General features: G+C 45.0%; 1 protein-coding gene across 3 annotated transcripts in view; it reads left to right on the top strand.

The window, feature by feature from the left end:
* Txndc11 (thioredoxin domain containing 11) overlaps positions 1-20,160 on the top strand; it is a 72,202-nt gene that overhangs the window by 50,193 nt on the left and 1,849 nt on the right. For all 3 annotated transcript variants that reach the window (XM_052759479.1, XM_052759480.1, XM_052759481.1), the window contains 5 exons: positions 359-559; positions 4,786-5,578; positions 8,899-9,041; positions 9,384-9,493; positions 14,865-14,945. In XM_052759479.1, coding sequence (XP_052615439.1) covers positions 359-559; positions 4,786-5,578; positions 8,899-9,041; positions 9,384-9,493; positions 14,865-14,945 — 1,328 coding nt within the window. The remainder of the gene's footprint in view (positions 1-358; positions 560-4,785; positions 5,579-8,898; positions 9,042-9,383; positions 9,494-14,864; positions 14,946-20,160) is intronic.

Raw genomic sequence — 20,160 nt, 5'->3', positions numbered from 1 at the left:
GTCACCAAGGACAGTAGGCCTAGATTCTGTAACCCTCCTTAGACAAAGTAATTAGAGGTCATTTCAGCCACCTGAAGGCAGGGGAGTATCTGTGAATAGGTGAGTCAATCTCAGCCAAAGGTGGTGTGACAATGACCTCCTGCTCCCGTGGTGGCTTTCTCCCACTTGTTGAGACACCTGTTGAGATTGTGTGGAGAGGTGGGCTAAGTGGGCCTTACAGCCAGCAGTGGTACCTTTTCTGGGTGTTTTTTTCTCCCTCACAGTGCGGCTTGACCAGGCCTCTGGAGGACAGTGCTGGCACTTGGGCTCCGCCTTGTCCTACTCACCTGTTTCATTCTCTCCAATTTGTCCTTGGCAGGTCTTCCCCAGAGAAGTCATGAACTTCACAGCTGAGAACATCTACAAGTGGGCCTCAGAAAACCAAGAGACCCTCTTTCGATGGCTGCAGCCCCATGGAGGCAAGAGTCTGCTATTGAACAATGAGCTAAAGAAAGGACCAGCACTCTTCCTATTCATACCTTTTGATCCCTTAGCGGAGAGGCATCCTCTCCTGGATGAGGTAGGAGTCTGGTGGTCCTCTCATAGCTCTTATTCCACATTCAGGGGCACTAATCTATCATCCGAGTGGCCATCAGGAATAGTAGCTGTGGCTCAGTGGTCTCTGCCTAGGACCGGGATTCCTCCAGATTCTCTGACCATCTTTATTTGTTGCTCTGGTCAGGGGTGAATAGGAGTGAAGGGAGTTGAAATTGTTTCCCCAGACACAGACAAACATCCTCTATTGCACTGACGTTCCCGTTTAGAGAGTATTGGACACAAGCAAGCTGATAAGGCCTAGGAAATGCCACTGACATGGGACTGGCCAGGCTGCCAGCTGGGCCATCCTGGGGGCAGCAGCACAGTGGCCAGGCACAGCTGCAGTGGTGCTGTGTGCCTTTTTCTCTAGACTTGTGTTGTTGCACGGAACTGACAGGTTCCCAGAGACAAAGGTTTCCGCTTTCTGGGATATCGTTCTCTCTAGGCGTGAGTTTATTTTATACATGGATCATTTGGAGGCACTTAGAGGGAGCAATAACAATCAGCAGAGAGAGCCTGGAATTGCTAAATTGGATTTACTAGGGTTTTATTTTTTCTTTCCCTCAAGGATCCCTTAATTGGCCCAACCCAGAGTCTGACAGCCAGTGTAGCAGAGAGCAGGCCAGGCAGACAGTGCCTGTCCCTGGGCCCCTCAGCACTGCTCTGGAGGCTGGGGTGGAACTTCTCATCAGCCAGACTCACCATGCTGTTCTTCAGCATTCACTTCAAGTTGTTGTCCCCACTGGGAGCCTTCTAACTGATGCACAGTCTGGCTTCAAAGGAAGAAAGGAGGGACCTATGAAGTAGTTCTCTTCTTTCCACTGAACTGGTCTCAGGACTGCATTTCTCTAGAAAATGTGCACTGCATGGATGCTCTATGATCCAAGAGTCTCTTCACCATGCCCAGGCCTCTGTGCCATCTAGTTTAAGAGCCATCAAAGTTTTTGCAGAAAAGACAAGGTTCCAGCCTTGCTGGTAGCTATGGCTGTGGCTTTTTACTTCTGGGATATTGTCTTCCTTGACTTGGGCATGCAGAGTGGCGGGGTTGTGTTGGCAGGAGTCCAGACCCTTACTCCAGAGGGCTGAGGCTGAGTTTGGCACCAGCCTTTTGTTCTCAGATGAGCATCTCCCTACATCTTCTGTTTCTAGCATCTACCAACAGGCCTTTTTAAAAATCACTTTCACCTGTGACTCTTCACAGGGCTCTTAGGGTGCTCTGTAGTAGGTGGAGTCTGTCCCCCTCCCTCCATGTAGGGATGGGACGGCCCCTCATAGTATTGTGCATTCCCGAGACAAGCCACATCTTGCCCAGCACTTCCCTCCATTTGTCAGGTCAGTCTGGCCAGTGTTCATCAAATACTGGGAGCTGGTGGGAAAAGAAGTGTGTGGCAACTGCAGGCGTCTGGTCTCAGAAGCTAGTCCAGCTGGGAACTAAGAGCCTGCTCATTAGTCAGAGGACAGTCCGACTCCAGCCAAGCCAGGTTCAGGAAGTAGCAGAAGAGAGAAGCGGCATCCCAGAGAGCAGGAGCCCAGCAGAAGAGGGAAGGAGAGGCTTGGGAGGAAGAGCATCACACTTGGGTAAGGAGAGCTGTTGGCTCAACAGAGAATTCAGGGCATCTTTGTTTTTTTATTGTGAGCCTAGGTATGGGTAGAAAATTGAACTTACACTCTTGAGGACATAGTAGGCAAGGACCCTTGTGACAGTTGTGGGCTTCATGTAGGTCAGAAGTGACCAAGTGGTGGCTGTACCAAGCCTAGGAATGGGCAACTGCCCTTGCGTATACACCACCAGCATACACACCCCACACCTGCATGTGGGCACACAAAGAAAACATAGATCTGACACCAGGGACAGTGCTCCCTGGTGTCCCTAGAGCATTCTTAAGACATCGTGCTGTATATTATGCAACATGCTAATCAAAGGAAATGTCTGTCTTGGCCTGCAGTGTCCTTTTGACTTGCTCTCCACTCGGAGCAATCTTTCAGGCATTTGCAGCATGAATCAAGTAAGCAGAGGCATCCACACTTAAATTTCTTTGATAGAAGACAACAGAAGTATTGACAACCCAAACATTTACAATTGTTTGCCAAGTTCTTAATTGCTTACATTAATTAAACGTGACATAGATTGAAACACATTAACAGGACATACCATGAATTTTGTTTTCAGAACTGTTTCTGTAAGAGGCTTGTGGTGTGAAAACTTAACTCATAGGAGAGAGGGTAAGAGGCCTCACCTCTCAGGAGCAGTGGCTGCCTTCCATGTAGTCCATCCTCCATTAAAGGTAGTCTTTACATGGCTGATGTGTGAGGTACCAGGAACCAGACAAGGAAAGAAAATGATCTAGGAACAGTGTTCTCTTTCTGTAATGAATATTCATATTTGGGAGATTTTATAAAATATAGCAGTGGATCTTGAAGTTTTATAGGGTGTGTAGGGCCCTGGGGAGTAGTTATTGTATCACTGAATATAAACCAGTTCAGGGAGGGTGGGAGGTTCCAGGGTTCTTTGTGGGTTGTCAAGGCCTGTCCTATTGGCACAGTATCAAGAATCTTGTCCAAAATGGATGATGATGTTTGTATGGGTGAGGGGTAATTTAAAACACCAGTTTACCACCTAAAGTGATGTTTTATTCCAAGAGCTAGTCTATTAATATGTTTTAAATCTATCTTCCATAAATGTTATAGAAATTGTCTAAATTGAAAGTGTATTCATTAAATGGTTCATACATACTTACACACTTCTTTGTTTGTTTGAGACAGTTTCATGTAGCCCTGGCTGGCTTTGAACTCACTGAGTAGCTGAAGATGACCTAAATTGAGAGTAAAGTGGATGCTCTCTTCAAGAAAGGATATTGTGCACATTTCTCTGAAATGCCATGTGTTCACATGTGCTCAAACTTGGTCCTGTCAGTGAGGATGCATAAACCTGGAAAGAAAAGAGATGTTCTAGCAGAAGTTTTTGAGGTTATGGGAGGAGTGTCAGGGACTAGACTTGCAGAAGCTAGTTCATTTACCATTCAGAGTGGGATTGCAGTCTCCCAATTTGAGGATCTTAGCAATAGCTGGAGGAGGAGGCAGGTTCCCTGGTCAGGCATCAGTAAGGTGCAGCACTATAAGAAGACCTGGGCCGGGCGGTGGTGGCGCACACCTTTAATCCCAGCACTCGGGAGGCAGAGCCAGGCGGATCTCTGTGAGTTCGAGGCCAGCCTGGGCTACCAAGTGAGTTCCAGGACAGGCGCAAAGCTACACAGAGAAACCCTGTCTCGAAAAACCAAAAAAAAAAAAAAAAAAAAAAAAAAGACCTGGTCTGGTCTAAAGGGGGCAGCATGAGCCTGGAAAGGCAAATGGGCCAGAGTATGACTGTATTTATCCTACAGGTAATAGAAAGCCACCAAATACCACTTGGCCAAGGAGTATCCATTATGCTTAGGGTTGTACTTTAGAAGGAAACATCAGTGTGGAAGTTCAGTTGTAAGGAAGAGGAGGGTGGTGGCCTGAGCAGAAGTAGAGGATGAGCTGGTCTCTAGCCTGATGATGCTGAGACCCAGCCACAGTGGTAGAGGGAGGGAAGAGGTACTCTAGAGAGGGAAGATGGGCATAGACAGTTGGGAGCAGGCTGGCTTGGTGATCTGGAAGGCATGAATATATTTGGGAGAATATATGCTGTACATTTACTTAAATCTACATGTATTTTGGGAGTTTTCAGACTTACTAAACATGGAGAAAAATGACAGCATAGGGAAATGTTAAAGGTGTGAAGAAAGTACATTCACCTGGAAGGCAAGAGGGTTCAAGTCTGTTCTGATTCTTTGAATGGTCTGGACACAACCCTGAGTTGAACAGTTTTATAGGCTGGACTTCATTTATCTATGGTGGGCAGACATTTCTAGAACCCTCTAATTCAGAAGAACAATGGTTCAGTGCTTGCTGATAGAGGGGCATGTTGTGAAAAATAGACCTGTGGCACATGCCTTTAATTCCAGTACTTGGGAGGCAGAGGCTGGAGTTCTATGAGTTCGAGGCCAGGCTGGTCTACAGAGTGAGTTCCAGGGCAGCTAGAGCAGAAGGGTTTTGGTATGACTACTTCTCCTTTGAGGCAATGTTGGCCTGGGCTCTTCGTGTGACTTAGGGATGCCATCCAGGCAGCAAAGCTGCCTTCTCTATGTCCGTAGTCCTGTCTCTTACCAGTCCTGCCCTGTCTTTCAGATCACCGAAGTGGCCTTGGAGTACAATAACTGTCATGGGGACCAGGTGGTGGAGCGCCTCCTTCAACACCTTCGGCGGGTGGAGGCACCTGTGTTCCAGTCCCTGGCACCAGAGCTGCTAGCTCCACTGCCTGATGTTCAGCTGATGTCAGCGTCCCCCTGCTGTAACACGGTGGTGGTGCCACAGGGGCCAGCCCTCTCCAGGACCCACAATGTCTGTGAACTGTGTGTCAACCAGACAGTGGGTGGTACCAAGCCGAGCTCAGTGAGTGTGCCACAGTGCAGCTTCTTCGAGATGGCAGCCGCTCTGGATTCGTTCTACCTCAAGGAGCAGACCTTTTATCACGTGGTGTCGGGCAGCATAGAATGCAGCAATTTTTTAACCTCCTACAGCCCTTTCAGCTACTATACTGCATGTTGCAGGACCATATCCCGGGGCATGGCAAGCTTCACTGACTCTGAACAGGATGTCTTTACAGCCCCGGCCATCGCATTCTCTTCCCTAGAGAAGAGCTGTGAGTCCACTGCCCTGAGCTCCATTCCTCACATTGAGGAGAACAGGTATCACTTTCCTGAAGTGGGCCTCACTAGCACAACCTTCACAGGCCTGAGCTGCAGAACCAACAAGACCCTGAATATCTACCTTTTGGATTCCAATTTATTTTGGTTATATGCAGAGAGACTGGGTGCACCGAGCTCTGCTCCCGTGAAGGAGTTTGCCACAATTGTTGATGTGAAAGAAGAGTCGCACTATATCTTGGACCCCAAACAGGCCCTCATGAAGTTCACCCTAGGTACTGTAGGTGGTTTGTCTCCCTGAGCATGATAAGCTTTGTTTAGCTTAAGAGCCATAACTTGCATTGATGGTCTCATTATTCCTGATCATGGGGTGATGTCAGCTTCATAGCTCATTTGAAGTCTTCAGACACCTGACCATAAGTTGTCTTTATCTGTTGGTCAGCTTGAAAGGAAACCAGTTTGTCTGGTAAATAGAGTAGAAGCTTCAATTTGCCCAATTCTGGTTGAGTTTGTCAGCTAACCCATGGGGGTTAAGAGACCAAGATCGGCAACTTCTGTCACATCTCCAAGGCTGAGCAAGCATTAATCCCAGGAACCTGGCTTCCATGCCAGACAGAGTGGCGAGAACCTTTCTAATGGGACGTGCAGGGGCTGATGAGCATGGCCATTAATAGCACCAGCAATTGAAAGGAACTGAAGCGGAAGGGAGTGAGCTTAGACTGTCTTGTTTATTCTTGTTTCACAGGGTTGAATGTATGAGTGTCAGGGCCAGTCAGGCTCATTTGTTCTGCTGAAGTTTTCTGGCATGTTGGGGAAGCCTTCCTTGACCCCCAGTCCCTACATTGCAACACACAAGTGTTGAGAACAGGTTGCAAACCAGTGAAAACCACTTGGGATGACCTAAGGCTTTACTGTGGGAAAGTTCCCCAGAGTTGGCTCCTGGGGCTTGGCAGCAGCAGCAGCAAATGGACTCATGCTGTACTGTTCCCAGGATGTTGCCAAAGTCCCTGACATACAACACAGGAAAGTAAAAATTCAAAAGCCTTGTTAGTTCAGCATCACTGGAAATGCAGGGAGAGCCATTGCTTGCCAAATGAAGAGAAGAGGAATTTGATAGTGAGAGGAACTTGATTTCCAAGTTGAGAGAGTATGAAAGCAGTGTGAGCGGAGCTCCCCTTAGTACTAGTCCTTCTGGCTATCCTTTCATTGGTCCAGGTGAAGGAAGCATTCACATTAGCCACCTTTGTTGTTGGAATCTAAGATGGTCCTTTAATAAAAAACCCAGAACCAGATATCAGAGTTAAAGCTGAAAGATCAGAGAAGCAGAGCAGCCAGCCACTAGTTCTTACCTCTATGAAATCCTCAGCCTAAAGAGAGTAAGTTCATGTTTCCTCATGCCTTACATACCTTTCTCTGCCCAGATATCACTTCCTGGGATTAAAGGTGTGTGCCACCACTGCCTGGCTCTGTTTCCAGTGTATCCTTGAATTCACAGAGATCCAGATGGATCTCTGCCTCCTGAGTGATAGGATTAAGGGTGTGTACCACCATTGCCTGACCTATATGTCTAATCTAGTGGCTGGCTCTGTCCTCTGATCCTCAGGCAAGTTTATTAGGTTATTTTTTTTTTAATTTTTTTTGTTTTTTAATTTTCTGGAGCTGAGGACCGAACCCAGGGCCTTGTGCTTGCTAGGCAAGCGCTGTACCACTGAGCTAAATCCCCAACTCCGTGAGCCTTCTTAAAATGAAACAACTGTAATTTATTTTGCTTTGATATTTATTTTTATTTTATGTGCATGGGTGTTTTGTTGCATGTATGTCTATATACTAACACATGTTCAGTATCTGCAAAGGCCATAAGAGGACATCAGATCCCCTGGAACTGATTACAGGTGGTTCTGAACCACCATGTAGGTGCTAGAAATAAAACCTGGGTCCTCTGGAAGAGCAGTCAGTGCTCTTAACTGCTGAGCTATCTCTCCATCTCCCCAAGCATGTAGTTTAAATTTTTATTTTTATATGTATGGTATTTTGCCTGTATGTATGTCTGGTACCTAGAGAGGCCAGAAGAGGGCATTGGATCTCTTGAAACTGGAATTGTAAGCAATTGTGAGCTACCATGTAGATGCTGAAAATTGAACCTAGGTCCTCTGGAAGAGCAGCCAGTGATCTTCAACAGAATGCTGTCTTTCCACAACTCCCAACCATGTTTTTGCTATTGTTACTTGTCTGGCTTTTTTCCTTCTTTGAGATAGGGTATGTCTGTATAGTTCTGACTGTCCTAGAATTCACTATGTAGACCATGCTGGCCTCAAACTCAGAGAGATCCTCCTGCCTCTGCCTCTCAAGCTATAGAATTAAAGGTGTGTGCCACCACACCCAGGTGAGCATGTAAGTTTTAAAGTAAGTGGTAATTGAGTTCTCTGGATTCTGTGAGTAATACTTAGCTCAGAGAAGCTCAGACACATTACTTTGAATTTTCGGGTTTCCTGAAAGAATTCCTCTTCAGGCTTCATTTTATCTTTTATATCAACTGGGGCCCAGCTATTCTCTCTTGGGCCAGCTATTCTATCCTTGGTAGCAATTTTGAGAGTCCTTGTAAAATAAGTTACTTGGGGGGTTAACTCCTAAGTCAGCTCGGGTAGCTTCAGAATTTAGGCTTCATTCAGATTGAAAAATCTTGGTTTCACAGTCCAAAACTATAGACAACTGAGTGTCGTTCAGCTATGATAAGGACATGTCTTTAGTGTTCACATGACACTCTTTACTTCCTCCTGCTTCTGCAGGGCCAGCCATTGTCTGTCAAGACCTCCGTTGGAGGGAGTTGGAAGAGAGAAGCAAAGTTCAGACTAGTGTTGCTTCACTGAGGCAGAGGATTCTGAGATGATGGTATTGATGGGAAGGGTGAGATTGTTGGCTTAAGTTAGAGCTTTTATTACTTGGTTTATTTATATATTTTTCCACCATGTATAATTATTTTTGTTAGCTTTTAAAAAAAAGAAAACTTGGAGAACTTTAATAAAGGAAACAAAAAAGCTCCTTGGCCTCAGATTAATGATCATTAAACATCCTTGTATTGTACTGTCACTGCATTTGTAGTGATGCTTAAAGAGCTTAGCGTTCAAAGCTGCCTCTCTTGCAGAAGGTACAGTGTGCATTGCTATGTGAGTTCTCATGCTGTGTATGTGTGGCAGTCTCTTTGGAAAAGAGCAGGATGGAATTCATCCCACTTTGAGTTAATACAAAGTCAAGCATGATGGCAGCCTGGGCACTGTTGTGCCAGGGTTTGCTTAGTTGAGGTGATAAAAAACATAAGCAACCCATGGAGATGGGTGTGGAGGCGAAAGCTATTACTCAAGAGGCAGAGGCAGGTGGATCTCTTGAGTTCAAGGCCATCCTGGTCTACATAGCAAGTTCCAGGTCAGCTAGAGCTACAAAGTAAGACACTGTCTCAAAACAAAACAAAACTAAAACCCCCAAATAAAATCACAACAATAAAAAAAGTAAGCATGGGAGATCATTTCAGTTCTAAAGTAGGTGAGCTATCCTACTTGTACCTAGAGCAAAGGTGATCTCATTTTCTCTTTATTTTTAGAGTCTTTTATTCAAAACTTCAGTGTTCTCTACAGTCCCTTGAAAAGGCATCTTACTGGAAGTGACTCTGCCCAGTTTCCGTCTCAGCATTTAATCACTGAAGTGACAACTGATACCTTCTGGGAAGTAACCCTTCAGAAACAGGTATGGGACTGGAGAGATGACGTCATGGTAGAGCACTACAAGAAACAGGCTTAGGGGCTCAGGAGTGGGGCAAAACTCAAGCCATCCATTCCTCTTCATTTCTACAGAGGTAGTCATTGGGGGGAAACAAACTATTTCTGATATGCAGAGTGGTCTGGTGGTGGAACATGTGCAGATTTCTAACTGCAGAGACTGTAAGGAAAGCACATAATTAGAACTAAAGATGAAAAAAATCTCGCCATGAATCCTGCACAGTCAGTGACTCAATGCCTTCAGGATTCTGAGCACAGCAGGAAATGAGGTCCAGGACCAGGTGTGAGTAACTGTCTCCCCTTCCCACAGGATGTTCTGCTGCTCTATTACACACCGTGGTGCGGCTTTTGCCCATCTCTCAATCACATCTTCATCCAGCTAGCTCGGCTCCTGCCAGAAGACACATTTACCGTGGCAAGGTAAGGACACCAGTCTATAGGGTCATGGGGTCCTCACTGCCACCTAGCCCGTGGTAGGTGGGCTTGACTCTAATGATCATGAAGATGTTTATTGCTGATTGGATTCATAGGAAAACAGGTGCAGGTTTGGCTGCTTGCATGTCTTGGGAAGGGGATGCCTAGAATTGCCACCCAGCCCTGGGACTCAGAGCCTTTGCCCTTGTTCCCTCTTTGTTGGTGAAATCAATTTGATAATAGCCATGTGTCTAGGTTTGTGATTCCATGGTGCTTTATGTGGCCTTTTGTATAAACACATTTTGAATCCTTTGTTTTTTTTTTTTTTTTTTTTGGTTTTTCGAGACAGGGTTTCTCTGTGTAGCTTTGCGCCTTTCCTGGAACTCACTTGGTAGCCCAGGCTGGCCTCGAACTCACAGAGATCCGCCTGCCTCTGCCTCCCGAGTGCTGGGATTAAAGGCGTGCGCCACCACCGCCCGGCCCTTTGTTTGTAATTCAGGATGGGTTGAACTTACTCTGTAACCCAGGCTGGGCTTTAATTCCTTGCAGTTCTTCTGCCTTGGTTTACCAAGTGCTAGGGTTACAGTTGTAAGTTACCATATCTGCCTTCAAATACCAGTTTAATTACATTTATTCCTTGACAGTTGTGTATGTGGGTATGCTTGCTTTGTTTTATTTTGAGACAGGGTCTGCTATGTAGCCTAGGCTGACCTGGAACTCACCATGTAAACCAGGTTGATCTTGGACTCAGAGCCACGTGGGTTCTGGGATTGGAGATGTACACCACCATACCCAGCTCCTTGACAGTTTGACATGTACTTCCTGATGACACTTAGGGTCCACCTTTTGTTCACTCTTCCAACTGTCAGCCCTCTCACTCTTCTCCCCATCCTGATGTCATGTCATTTTGTTTTTGTTTTTCTCGAGATAGATAGGGTTTCTCTGTGTAACAGCTCTAGCTGTCCTGGAACTCGCTTTGTAGATTAGGCTGGCCTCAAACTCACAGAGCTCCACCTGCCTCGCCTCCCCAAGTGCTGGAATTAAAGGCATGCACCACCACTCTGGCTGTTTTTGTTTTGTAATCGAGTTTAACCAGAGTCGCCCCAGTGCTCATGGGTGTGGAGCTACACACAGAGCATAGAGGACATACCAATGGCTCCACTATTGAAGATCAGTACTTCTCCTCCCCCAGCATCATCAGTAGCTAATGGGTCCCCAGGAGGGGTAGGCCCATGAGCCCTTCCCCTGTTCATGACTAAATGTTGTGAGTTCATAATTGCAATTGGCCATCCCCCCAGTCATCTGTTCTTAAATCTCCCGTCTCCCTGAGTTTCTGCATTCACAGCTGTTGGCTGCAAACAGAAGCTTCTCTGATAAAAGCTGAGAGCAACATTTGCCTGTGGGTATAAGCATAAACGCTTAGAAGGCAGTTCGACACCATGTACATTTAGTAGAACAACAATAATAAATTTGGTCTGTTGATGGGTTTTATAGTACCAGGCATGAATCCCCTCCTAGCCCTCAAATCCAAATCCAACCAGAAAATACTCCTGCCACTGTTGTGCCTGTGGGCACATCCTGCATGGAGGTCAGCATTGTAGCATGCAAGGTCTACCACTGGGTAACATTATTGATGACTTTTCTTTCCCAGCTGCCCAGTAGCATCTTATGTGTGGTTAGAAGAGAAGTCTTTCCATTTCCTTTCTAGCTTGATTTTTCTGTCCTATAGCCAGGGTGTGTGGTGTCTGCAATAGAGTCTTACCATCTAGTTCTGGTCAACAGCCAAGAGCAATAGCAGTAGCCTGTGCTGTTTGGAGGGCCTCTGGGACCTTCATGGCTAACTGATGGGGTAATGTACCTTATTTTTAAAATCAGGGTCTCAGTGAACCTGGAGCTCACCAGTTGGCTAGCCTGGCTGGTCAAGGATCCTACTGTGTCTGCCTCCTAACACTGGGATTACAAATGTGCACCACTACACGTGGTTGTCTGTGTGTTCTGGAGATCCAACTCAGGTTCTTATGCTTATGTAATAAACACTTTACTAAGCCCTTAAATCCAGTTTGTAAGATCAGGAAGTGAGCAGCTTAGCTTTAATATATATCTTCTCCTCTCCATCCTTGCCACTAAATGTGAAAGACCAGATCATAGAAAAAAAATAACAGAAGATAGAGATACAGTCTTTCTGATGAAAAGATAACAAAAGATGAACATATTCCATTATAAGTATGTACAGTGAAAACAGCATACTTGATGCTTTTTTGTTGTTGTTGTTGTTGTTAGTAGTATGATTGAACCCGGGACCCTCATGCATGCAAAGCAAGTGCTCTACCACTGAGCTATAATCCCTAGTCCTAATAAAAACATGCTTTAAAAAGTAGTCATAAGCACATGTATGTTTATATTTTACCTGCTGCCTGCTATGTATTCTCAGTAATAATCAGAGCCAAATTTGAGACGTTTCTGTGCTGAGAGATTGTTACATACTTATAGGCTTAAACCTCAGAACACCCAGCGCAGCTCTTGTATCTATCCATTGTTTTCTTTTAATTAATCTTATGCACAGAAATATTAAGCAACTTGCCTATAATTATGGAACATGTAAATTAGGGACCAGTATTCAGGCTCAGGAGTTCATATTCTAGGTATGCCACATTTAAAATGGATTGGGGCTGTAGCTCAGGTGATAGAGTGCTGTCTGGTATACACAAAGCCCTGGTTCAATCCACAGCTCTGCATAAATCAGGTGAACCAGGTGGTGGCTCATGCTGGTAATTCTAGCACTCAGGAGGTAGAGGCAGAAGGATCAGAAGTTCAAGGTCATCTCAGCTGCATAGTGAATTAGAGACAAGCCTAGATAAGACACCCTGTCTCAAAATAGTGAAGGTTTTTTTTTTTTTTTTTCTTTTTCTTCTTCGAGACAGGGTTTCTCTGTGTAGCTTTGGAGCCTGTCCTGGAACTCACTCTGTAGCCCAGGCTGGCCTCGAACTCACAGAGATCCACCTGCCTCTGCCTCCCGAGTGCTGGGATTAAAGGGGTGCGCCACCCCCCCCACCCCCCCACCCCCAGCATGAAGGAGTTTTTAATAAAATGTTTGGCCAGGTGGTGGTGGCCCACGCCTTTAATCCCAGCACTCGGGAACCAGAGGCAGCTGAATCTCTGTGAGTTCAAGGCCAGCCTGGTCTACAGAGAGTTCCAGGACAGCCAGGGCTACACAGAGAAACCCTGTCTGGGGGGGAAAAAACAAAGCAAAAAGCGTGGCGGGGGAGCTTAAGGACAGGTAAACTCCAGTGTATACAAAGAACACAGGCATGTGACAGAAGAAACAAACAACTGGGAAATTATAACCTGAGAAATGTAAATTAAATTAAAACACCAATAAACTTACTAAATTTATAAATGTGTCCAAGTGACAGGATCTTGTACTGATAAAATAAAGTTAGTATAGTCAGACATAGCTAATGGAATTGACATGTACAAGAAGTTACAAAAAACAGTTGTACGTTTTTGACTCCGTTAATTCACTTTGGGACTTAGGAAAGTGTAGCTAGAGTTTTCCTGCCTGGCCCACAGTCAGGACAAATCTTTGTCACCTGCCAGTCCCACAGCCGCTCAGACCCAACCAAGTAAACACAGAGACTTATATTGCTTACAAACAGTAAGGCTGTGGCAGGCTTCTTGCTAACTGTTCTTATAGCTTAAATTAATCCATTTCTATAAATCTATACCTTGCCACGTGGCTCATGATTTACCGGCATCTTCACACGCTGCTTGTCCTGGCGGCGGCTGGTAGTGTCTCCCTCACTCCGCCTTCCACTTCCCAGAATTCTCCTCTCTCCTTGTCCCACCTATACTTCCTGCCTGGCCACTGGCCAATCAGTGTTTTATTTATACAGAACGATATCCACAGCAGGAAAGTAGGGATTCCAGAGATGTGTGGGTCAGTCCTTACAGCATTCTTCACAGCAACAGGAAAGTGTATGTCAGTAGTGTTGGCACAGTGAACATTTCAGTCCATTGCTAAATTGGTCCTTTCCTTTAACTAATGGACTAGAATAAAGGATGAGCCATGTGATTGCTCCTGTGTCAGTTTACAAGCCACACCTGAAAGGATCCCAGGCAGAAGCCTCCAGTGGCCCAGTGCAGTTCCCCTGGGTATTTTATAGTATTTTCACTTCACAATTGACTCTTCATTGAAGTGCACATTAGGAGAGAAAAAGCACTCAATTATAAAATATGGTGGCCAGTACCATTTGGCTGAAAGGGTCTCTAGTGTTTCACAGACAGGCTTTCACAGGCAGAGGTAGACATGACATTTTGTTAAAAGGTGTATTGGGGGAGGGAAATTGCATTTGCATTTGACTGTGTCAGTTTTGGAGTTTTCTGTGTGTATATTTGAAACAGGGTCTCCTGTTTCCCAGGCTGGCCTCTAACTAACTGCAGCCAAGGATGACCTTGTGACCCTCTTGCTTTTGTCTTCTGAGTGCTGGGACTATAGGTGTGCATCACCATGCCAGGTTTAAGAAGGGCTTAGCTACAAATTATGCTCAGTGAGCACTCTACCAACTCAGCTACATCCCTTGCCCATATGCCACTTTGAGCAAATACATAACTCCAGTTTATACTGCCTGATCATCTCACACCATTTACACCTTTTGAAAACCTCCACCAGATGAATAGGTCCAGGCATTTTCATCTTCTGTGTGCACTGGTCATGAATATCCCCCATTTAAAGGATGCCATCAGCCCTGTGTGTGGATCCTCATCACCTGCCCAGCTCAGTGCTGCTGGAGGGCCATTCACCAGAGCAGTTGTAGATTATTCCACAGTAATTGACCACAGGGTGGGTGATTTAGTAGATGCCATTTTTTATACTCATAAATTAATCTGTTGACCTTGGTGGCACATACCAGTAATCCCAGCACTAGGGATGATGAGACAAGATGGCTATTGAGAGTTTGATGCCATCCTGTGCTAAATAGTGAGAACTAGACCAGCTTTAGCAGCGAGACTCCATGATGGGGGAAATAGAAGTGTAAAAAGGAAGAAGAAGTGGCACTCTGGCCTTCAGATTTACAGACTATAAAGTGTAATCTTCAAAGAGACCTGCTGTGTGTGCTGTGCTTAATAGCTTTCTTTTTCTAGAACTAATGCACCAATTGAAATGCTCACCAGATCCTGTCAGCAGATGAAGTACTCCTTCACTGAGGCATCTTGGGAGATTTATGTTTCATTTTAGGTTCTTGTATTACCCAGGGTGGACAGTGGCTCATGTTCTTAATGTGTAGGTGCCTGACTCAAGCTGGAGCATAGAGGAACTCCAGGTTCTTCAGGTTTGGCCAGTCGTGTCTTACCAACCCTTTCCCTTTGCCTCTGTCAGGATCGATGTGTCTCAGAATGATCTTCCTTGGGAATTCATGGTTGACCGTCTTCCTACTGTTTTGTTTTTTCCCTGCAATAGGTAAGGCTGAATTTTTTTCAGGATTGGGCAGGTGGGATTTTCCTGTTGAAGCTTGAAGGTGAAATGGGCTTCTGTTGTAAATCTTTCATTGTGTTCTACACTATTGTTAAAATCGTGCCATTAGGGATACAGAGGAAAAGAGATCCAGTGTTGTAATGTCATGTGTTGTGATTTTCTTTCTGTTTTTGGTTTGTTTTTGTTTTTGTTTTTGAGACAGGTCTCACTGTGTAGCTCTGGTTGTCCTAGAACTTACTATGTAGACCACACTGACCTTGAACTCAGCCTCCCAAGCCCTGGGATTAAAGGCATGTACTACCACGCCTGACATGTGCTGGTTTTCTTTGACACTTGCTCTTCTCTAAGGTCTTTCTTACATAAGCATTCATGTGACTCTGGGAACTAATTAGCTTTCATATCTGTGTGAACCTGTAGAAAGTGCTCATGTTTGTGTGGGATGAATCCTACTGATACCTGCTGGTCCCTCTCACCCAGGGAGATACTGGCAGCCCCTACCCACTGCTCCATTCCTAGGGAGCTCTCTCTGCATGTGTACAGTCTGTTCTGATGTTGTTGTCACCCAACTGAAAGCTACTATAAACGAGTGGGACATTAGCAGAGAGAGCTAGGCTTGGCATTGAGTGTAGGTCCAAAGGTTTCCACAAAAAAGGGGAACAAACCCTCAAAGCTAAGGAAGGTGGGTGCTGACCCCTTCTCACACACAGGTCCACATGGAGATCCACTCACGTCCCCTGTGGAAAATGTGTTTGCAGGATCCTATAGGGAGGGCCCTGGCCCATGCTGTGGTCACTGTTGTAACTTCTTGTGTTTCACAAGTCACTGTCCCACTTCAGTGCTTATCAGGCCTCTCTGGGAGAGGGCTTCCTTGGACTGTCAAATCATTGCCTCTGTTTTTGCCCTTTATCTCAAAGAATGTGTGCTAGAATACTTCCTGTCGTAGCAGGGGCTTGTCAGATCACATACTAAAAACAGTGCGTGACTCAGTCTGTTCTGCTGCTGGCTCTGCCATTTTCTCTCTGAGATGTGTTAAATTGCCATATAATCAAGAAATCATGGACACACTAACACCAGCAATTTCGTCTGTGTGGACACAAGTTGGGCATGTAGCGTAATGATATGTAATTTTTGAATTCCAAACATACTTTTAAAAAATACTAAAGTTAGAGCACACAGTAAATGCCTTTGCAGGCAAAGGCTCTCAGCAAGTGGACTAATGAGCATGTGTGCATGGACGGAAAGACACCTGCAGGACAGGTGCACAAGAGGGACATGCTTGGCCAGCACTCCACTTCTGGAGCTGCCGTGTATGATAAAAGAATGAATGCAGGCCAGGTATGGTGGCATACACCTTTAATTCCAGCTCGAAAGGCTCAAAGCTCTTTGAGTTGAAGGTCCCTGCAGCCCCTCTTGTGTCCCTTGATTAAGAGTAGAAGACTGCCTGTGTCTGTTAAACACAGAGAGTCTGGTGAATCAAAGCCTTTATTGTTTTGGAATGGGATTTTTCTCATTTCCTAAAAACAGATGGTGGGCACAAGTGGAGGGAGCTCATCATTAGCTGGTCCAGAGAGCATTTGGCTTACCCGGAAGGTGAAGAGAAAATTGTAATGTGACTATTGCTTGTATGGAAATAAATGAAAGGGTGCACAAGGTGATAGAGATCCACTGGCCCAGCAGGAAGCAATCAGCTGAGTAAGGACTGTGAGGGCCAGTAGACAGCTCCAAGAGCTGTAAGTGGCTTGTGACTATCAACTATCAAGTACAAAGGCTCACGGAAGGGGAAACGAAAAACACCGCTGGGTAATATGTAATGAGACTGTTTTCATGGTTCACCTGCTCCTGCTATTTTTAGTGAAAGTATAAAGCGGCATCTGTACTATGGAAAATGCAAACTCTACACAAGGTGGAGATGTGCAGAGGGAGAATGCTAAGGTGTTGACATGGCTGGTTCTGAGGTGTGAAGGCTACGAGCATTGTATGATTTTTACATCCCTGCAAACTACATTGACTGTGCCCCATTGCAGTCCAAGGCCTGCCCTCTGCCCACAGTACGGCCTGCTCTGGTCTTACCTCTCTTCTTCAGAAGTGTTGGCTGGGATATAGATCTTCACCTTCTTACACTGGGCTATCTTAGAGCCAGTCCCCAAGCCAGCAGCCTACCCTACTCTAGAGGACATTGCAAACTGCAGATATTTGGGCCTAGCTCTGGCCCAGCAGATGCATTGGGTACATGCTCCACAAGAATACTCCAGTGTTGCACACCCAGGAAGAACTTCACTGTTTCTGAGGAGCTCTAGCTAGCAGTGGGATCTCTTACTACCATGCTTTCAGGAGAACAACTTTTTTTTTTTTCCCAGAGCTGAGGACTGAACCCAGGGCCTTGCACTTGCTAGGCAAGCACTCTACCACTGAGCTAAATCCCCAACCCCTTTTTGCTATTCTTTAAGATCACAGTCTCACATTGTTTCTCAAGCTGGTCCGAAACTCAGTATGTAACCCTGGGAACTGAGGTTAATGAAGGGTGCCACTGTGGTGATATATTATGCACCACAATAAAACTTATCTGGGGATCAGAGGATCAAGCCAGCCACTAGATTAAACAGAGGCCAGACAATGATGGCACACACCTTTAATCTTATCACTTGGGAGACAGTCTGGATCTCTGTGAGTTCAAGGCCACACTGGGAACAGAGCCAGGATTAATGGCACACTCCTTTAATCCCATCACTTGAGATCTCACCCTTTGCTTGGAAAGCACACATGCCTTTAATCCCAGGAAGTGACATGGCGGGTGGAGAACGGTACATAAGGTGTGAGGAGACAGGAACTAAGCAGCAGTTCAGCTAAGACCCTCAGGGGTGAGGACTCATGGAAACAGGATCGGCTGAGAAGTTGGCAAAGTGAGGTTGGCTGTGGCTTGCTCTGCTTCTCTGATCTTTCAGATTTCACCCCAATATCTGGCTCTGGATTTTTTTTTTTTATTAATAAGACCTTTTAAGATTCATGTTACATCTCGAACAACAAGCCACCATTCCCAGATTAAAAGAACTACTTTTTGGAATCAGTTTATAGATATGTTGTATCCTAGCTACTTTTAAAAAAATGTATGAAAAAAAATGTTTTAAAGGCCAACATTTGATCTTTTTTTTTTTTAAAAAAAAGTATATGTTGGGCAGTGAGGGCATGTGCCTTTAATCCCAGCACTCAGGAGGCAGAAGCAGGCAGCTCTCTGAGTTTGAGGCCAGCCTAGTCTATAGAATGAGTTCTAGGATAGCCAGGGCTACACAGAGAAATCCTGAGTCAAACCCTCTCTCCCCCACAAAAAAAAAAAAAGGAAAAAAGAAAGTAGCCAAGCATGTCACACTTCATACTCTCATGATCCCAGTTCATGGAACAGAGATGAGGATCACAAGTTCAGGGTCAGCCTGGACTACATATTGAGTAAAACAAAACAGCTGTGACTCAACTGGTAAGAGTTCTGAAAATCCAAATGGTGGAAGAAGAGAACCAATTCCCATGTCCCTTGACCTCCACAGGATGGCCATTGCAACTGTATACAAACACAAAATAAATGCAATTTTTAAAAAGGTAAATTTTTCTTTAAAAAAGGTGTAATGGCACAAACCTTTAATCTCAATACTCAAGAGGCAGAGGCAGGCAGATCTGAGTTTATGACCAGCCTGGTCTATATAGTGAGTTCCAGGCCAGCCAAGGCTACAGAATGCAACCTTGTCTCCAAAACCAAAACATAACCAAAAAATAAATAAATGAATGAAAAGTATGAAAGCATTTTAGCATGACAGTTAACGGAACCATAGCATTACCCCAAGACTTCAAAATAGCATCCTGCTTACCAGTCTAATTCTGTAAACATCTCTAGAGACATTCTGAGGTGTCTTACAGTTCTTCACAGGAATGGTGCATCTAAATTTGGCTCTAGAAAAGACAGGTCCATTGCTGCTTGATAGAGTGGCAGGCCCAACCATCTACTCCATAGTCAAGCTGAGTGCTCCATGGGAAAATCTATTGTAAAGAGCACTTACCAGATTATTGATAAAAACAGCTGACATTGCAAACTCTGAAATTCTGTTTTCTGTTACCTGAACGTTTTTAGGGTACTCCCCCCTCCCCCATAAACATTACATGGAGGGGGACATAATCTGGTTTCTTTTTTCTTGTGAGATAGAATCTCACCTATAGTCCAGGCTAGCTTCAAACTTCTAGTTATGCTCTTGCTTCAGCCCCTCCACCCTCCCCTAGAAAAGATTTCTTTGTGTAGCTCTGGCTGTCCTGGAACTCACTGTCCTGGAATTTGTAGACCAGGCTGACCTTAAACTCAGAGATCTGCCTGCTTCTGCCTCCCAAGTGCTGAGATTAAAGGCCTGCGCCACCATGCCCAGGCTTGCTTCAGCCTCCTAAGTGCTTGAGTTACAAATGTGAGTTACCATGCCCAGTTTGGCATATCTGATTTAATTCTCTTGTGATTTTTTTTTATAGGAAAAGGGTTACATATTAATAAAGCAACTTTGTTCATTTTTCAGTGTTTGGCTTCTGGCTTTGTGTGGAATTAGTGTCCCAAGTTTTTTAATTAGTGCATTCTTTTTCCATTTTTAACTTTGTTTAATTTTATTAATTTATTTTGGTTTTTTTGAGACAGAGTAGCCTTGGCTGGCCTGGAACTTGCTATATAGACCAGGCTTAGCCTCAAATTCATAGAGACCCACCTGCCTCTGTCTCCCTAGTGCTGAGATTAAATGTATGAGCCATCACACAAGTCTTTTTAATTAAAAAAAAAGATTATTTCTTTGTAAATGTTTTTTTTTATTATTATTTTTATTTTATGTATGTGCATTAGTGTTTTGGTTGCTTGTATGTCTGTGTTCAGATCCCCTAGAACTGGAGTTACAGACAGGTGTGAGCTGTCATGTATGTGCTGGGAATTGAACCTAGGTCCACTGGAAGAGCAGTCAGCCCTGTAAATGGGTGTTTTGCCTGCATTTATGTCAGTATAGCATGTGTGTGCAGTGCCCTCAGAGGCCAGAAAAGGGAATCAAATCCCCTGACGCTGGAGTTACAGTTGTGAGCTACCATGTGGGTGCTGGGAATTGAATCCAGGTCCTGAAAAAGCAGCCAACACTCTTAACCACTTAGCTATCTCTCCAGCCCCGAATTGGTACATTAAGGAACCATGTTTTTTGTT

The sequence above is a fragment of the Peromyscus californicus genome, unplaced genomic scaffold, assembly GCF_007827085.1.
Source record: "Peromyscus californicus insignis strain IS unplaced genomic scaffold, ASM782708v3 Scaffold_3__1_contigs__length_106647218, whole genome shotgun sequence".
In the NCBI taxonomy this organism is placed as follows: domain Eukaryota; kingdom Metazoa; phylum Chordata; class Mammalia; order Rodentia; family Cricetidae; genus Peromyscus; species Peromyscus californicus.
Note: the sequence above shows the minus strand (reverse complement) of the source record. Positions and strands in the feature narration are given on the sequence as shown.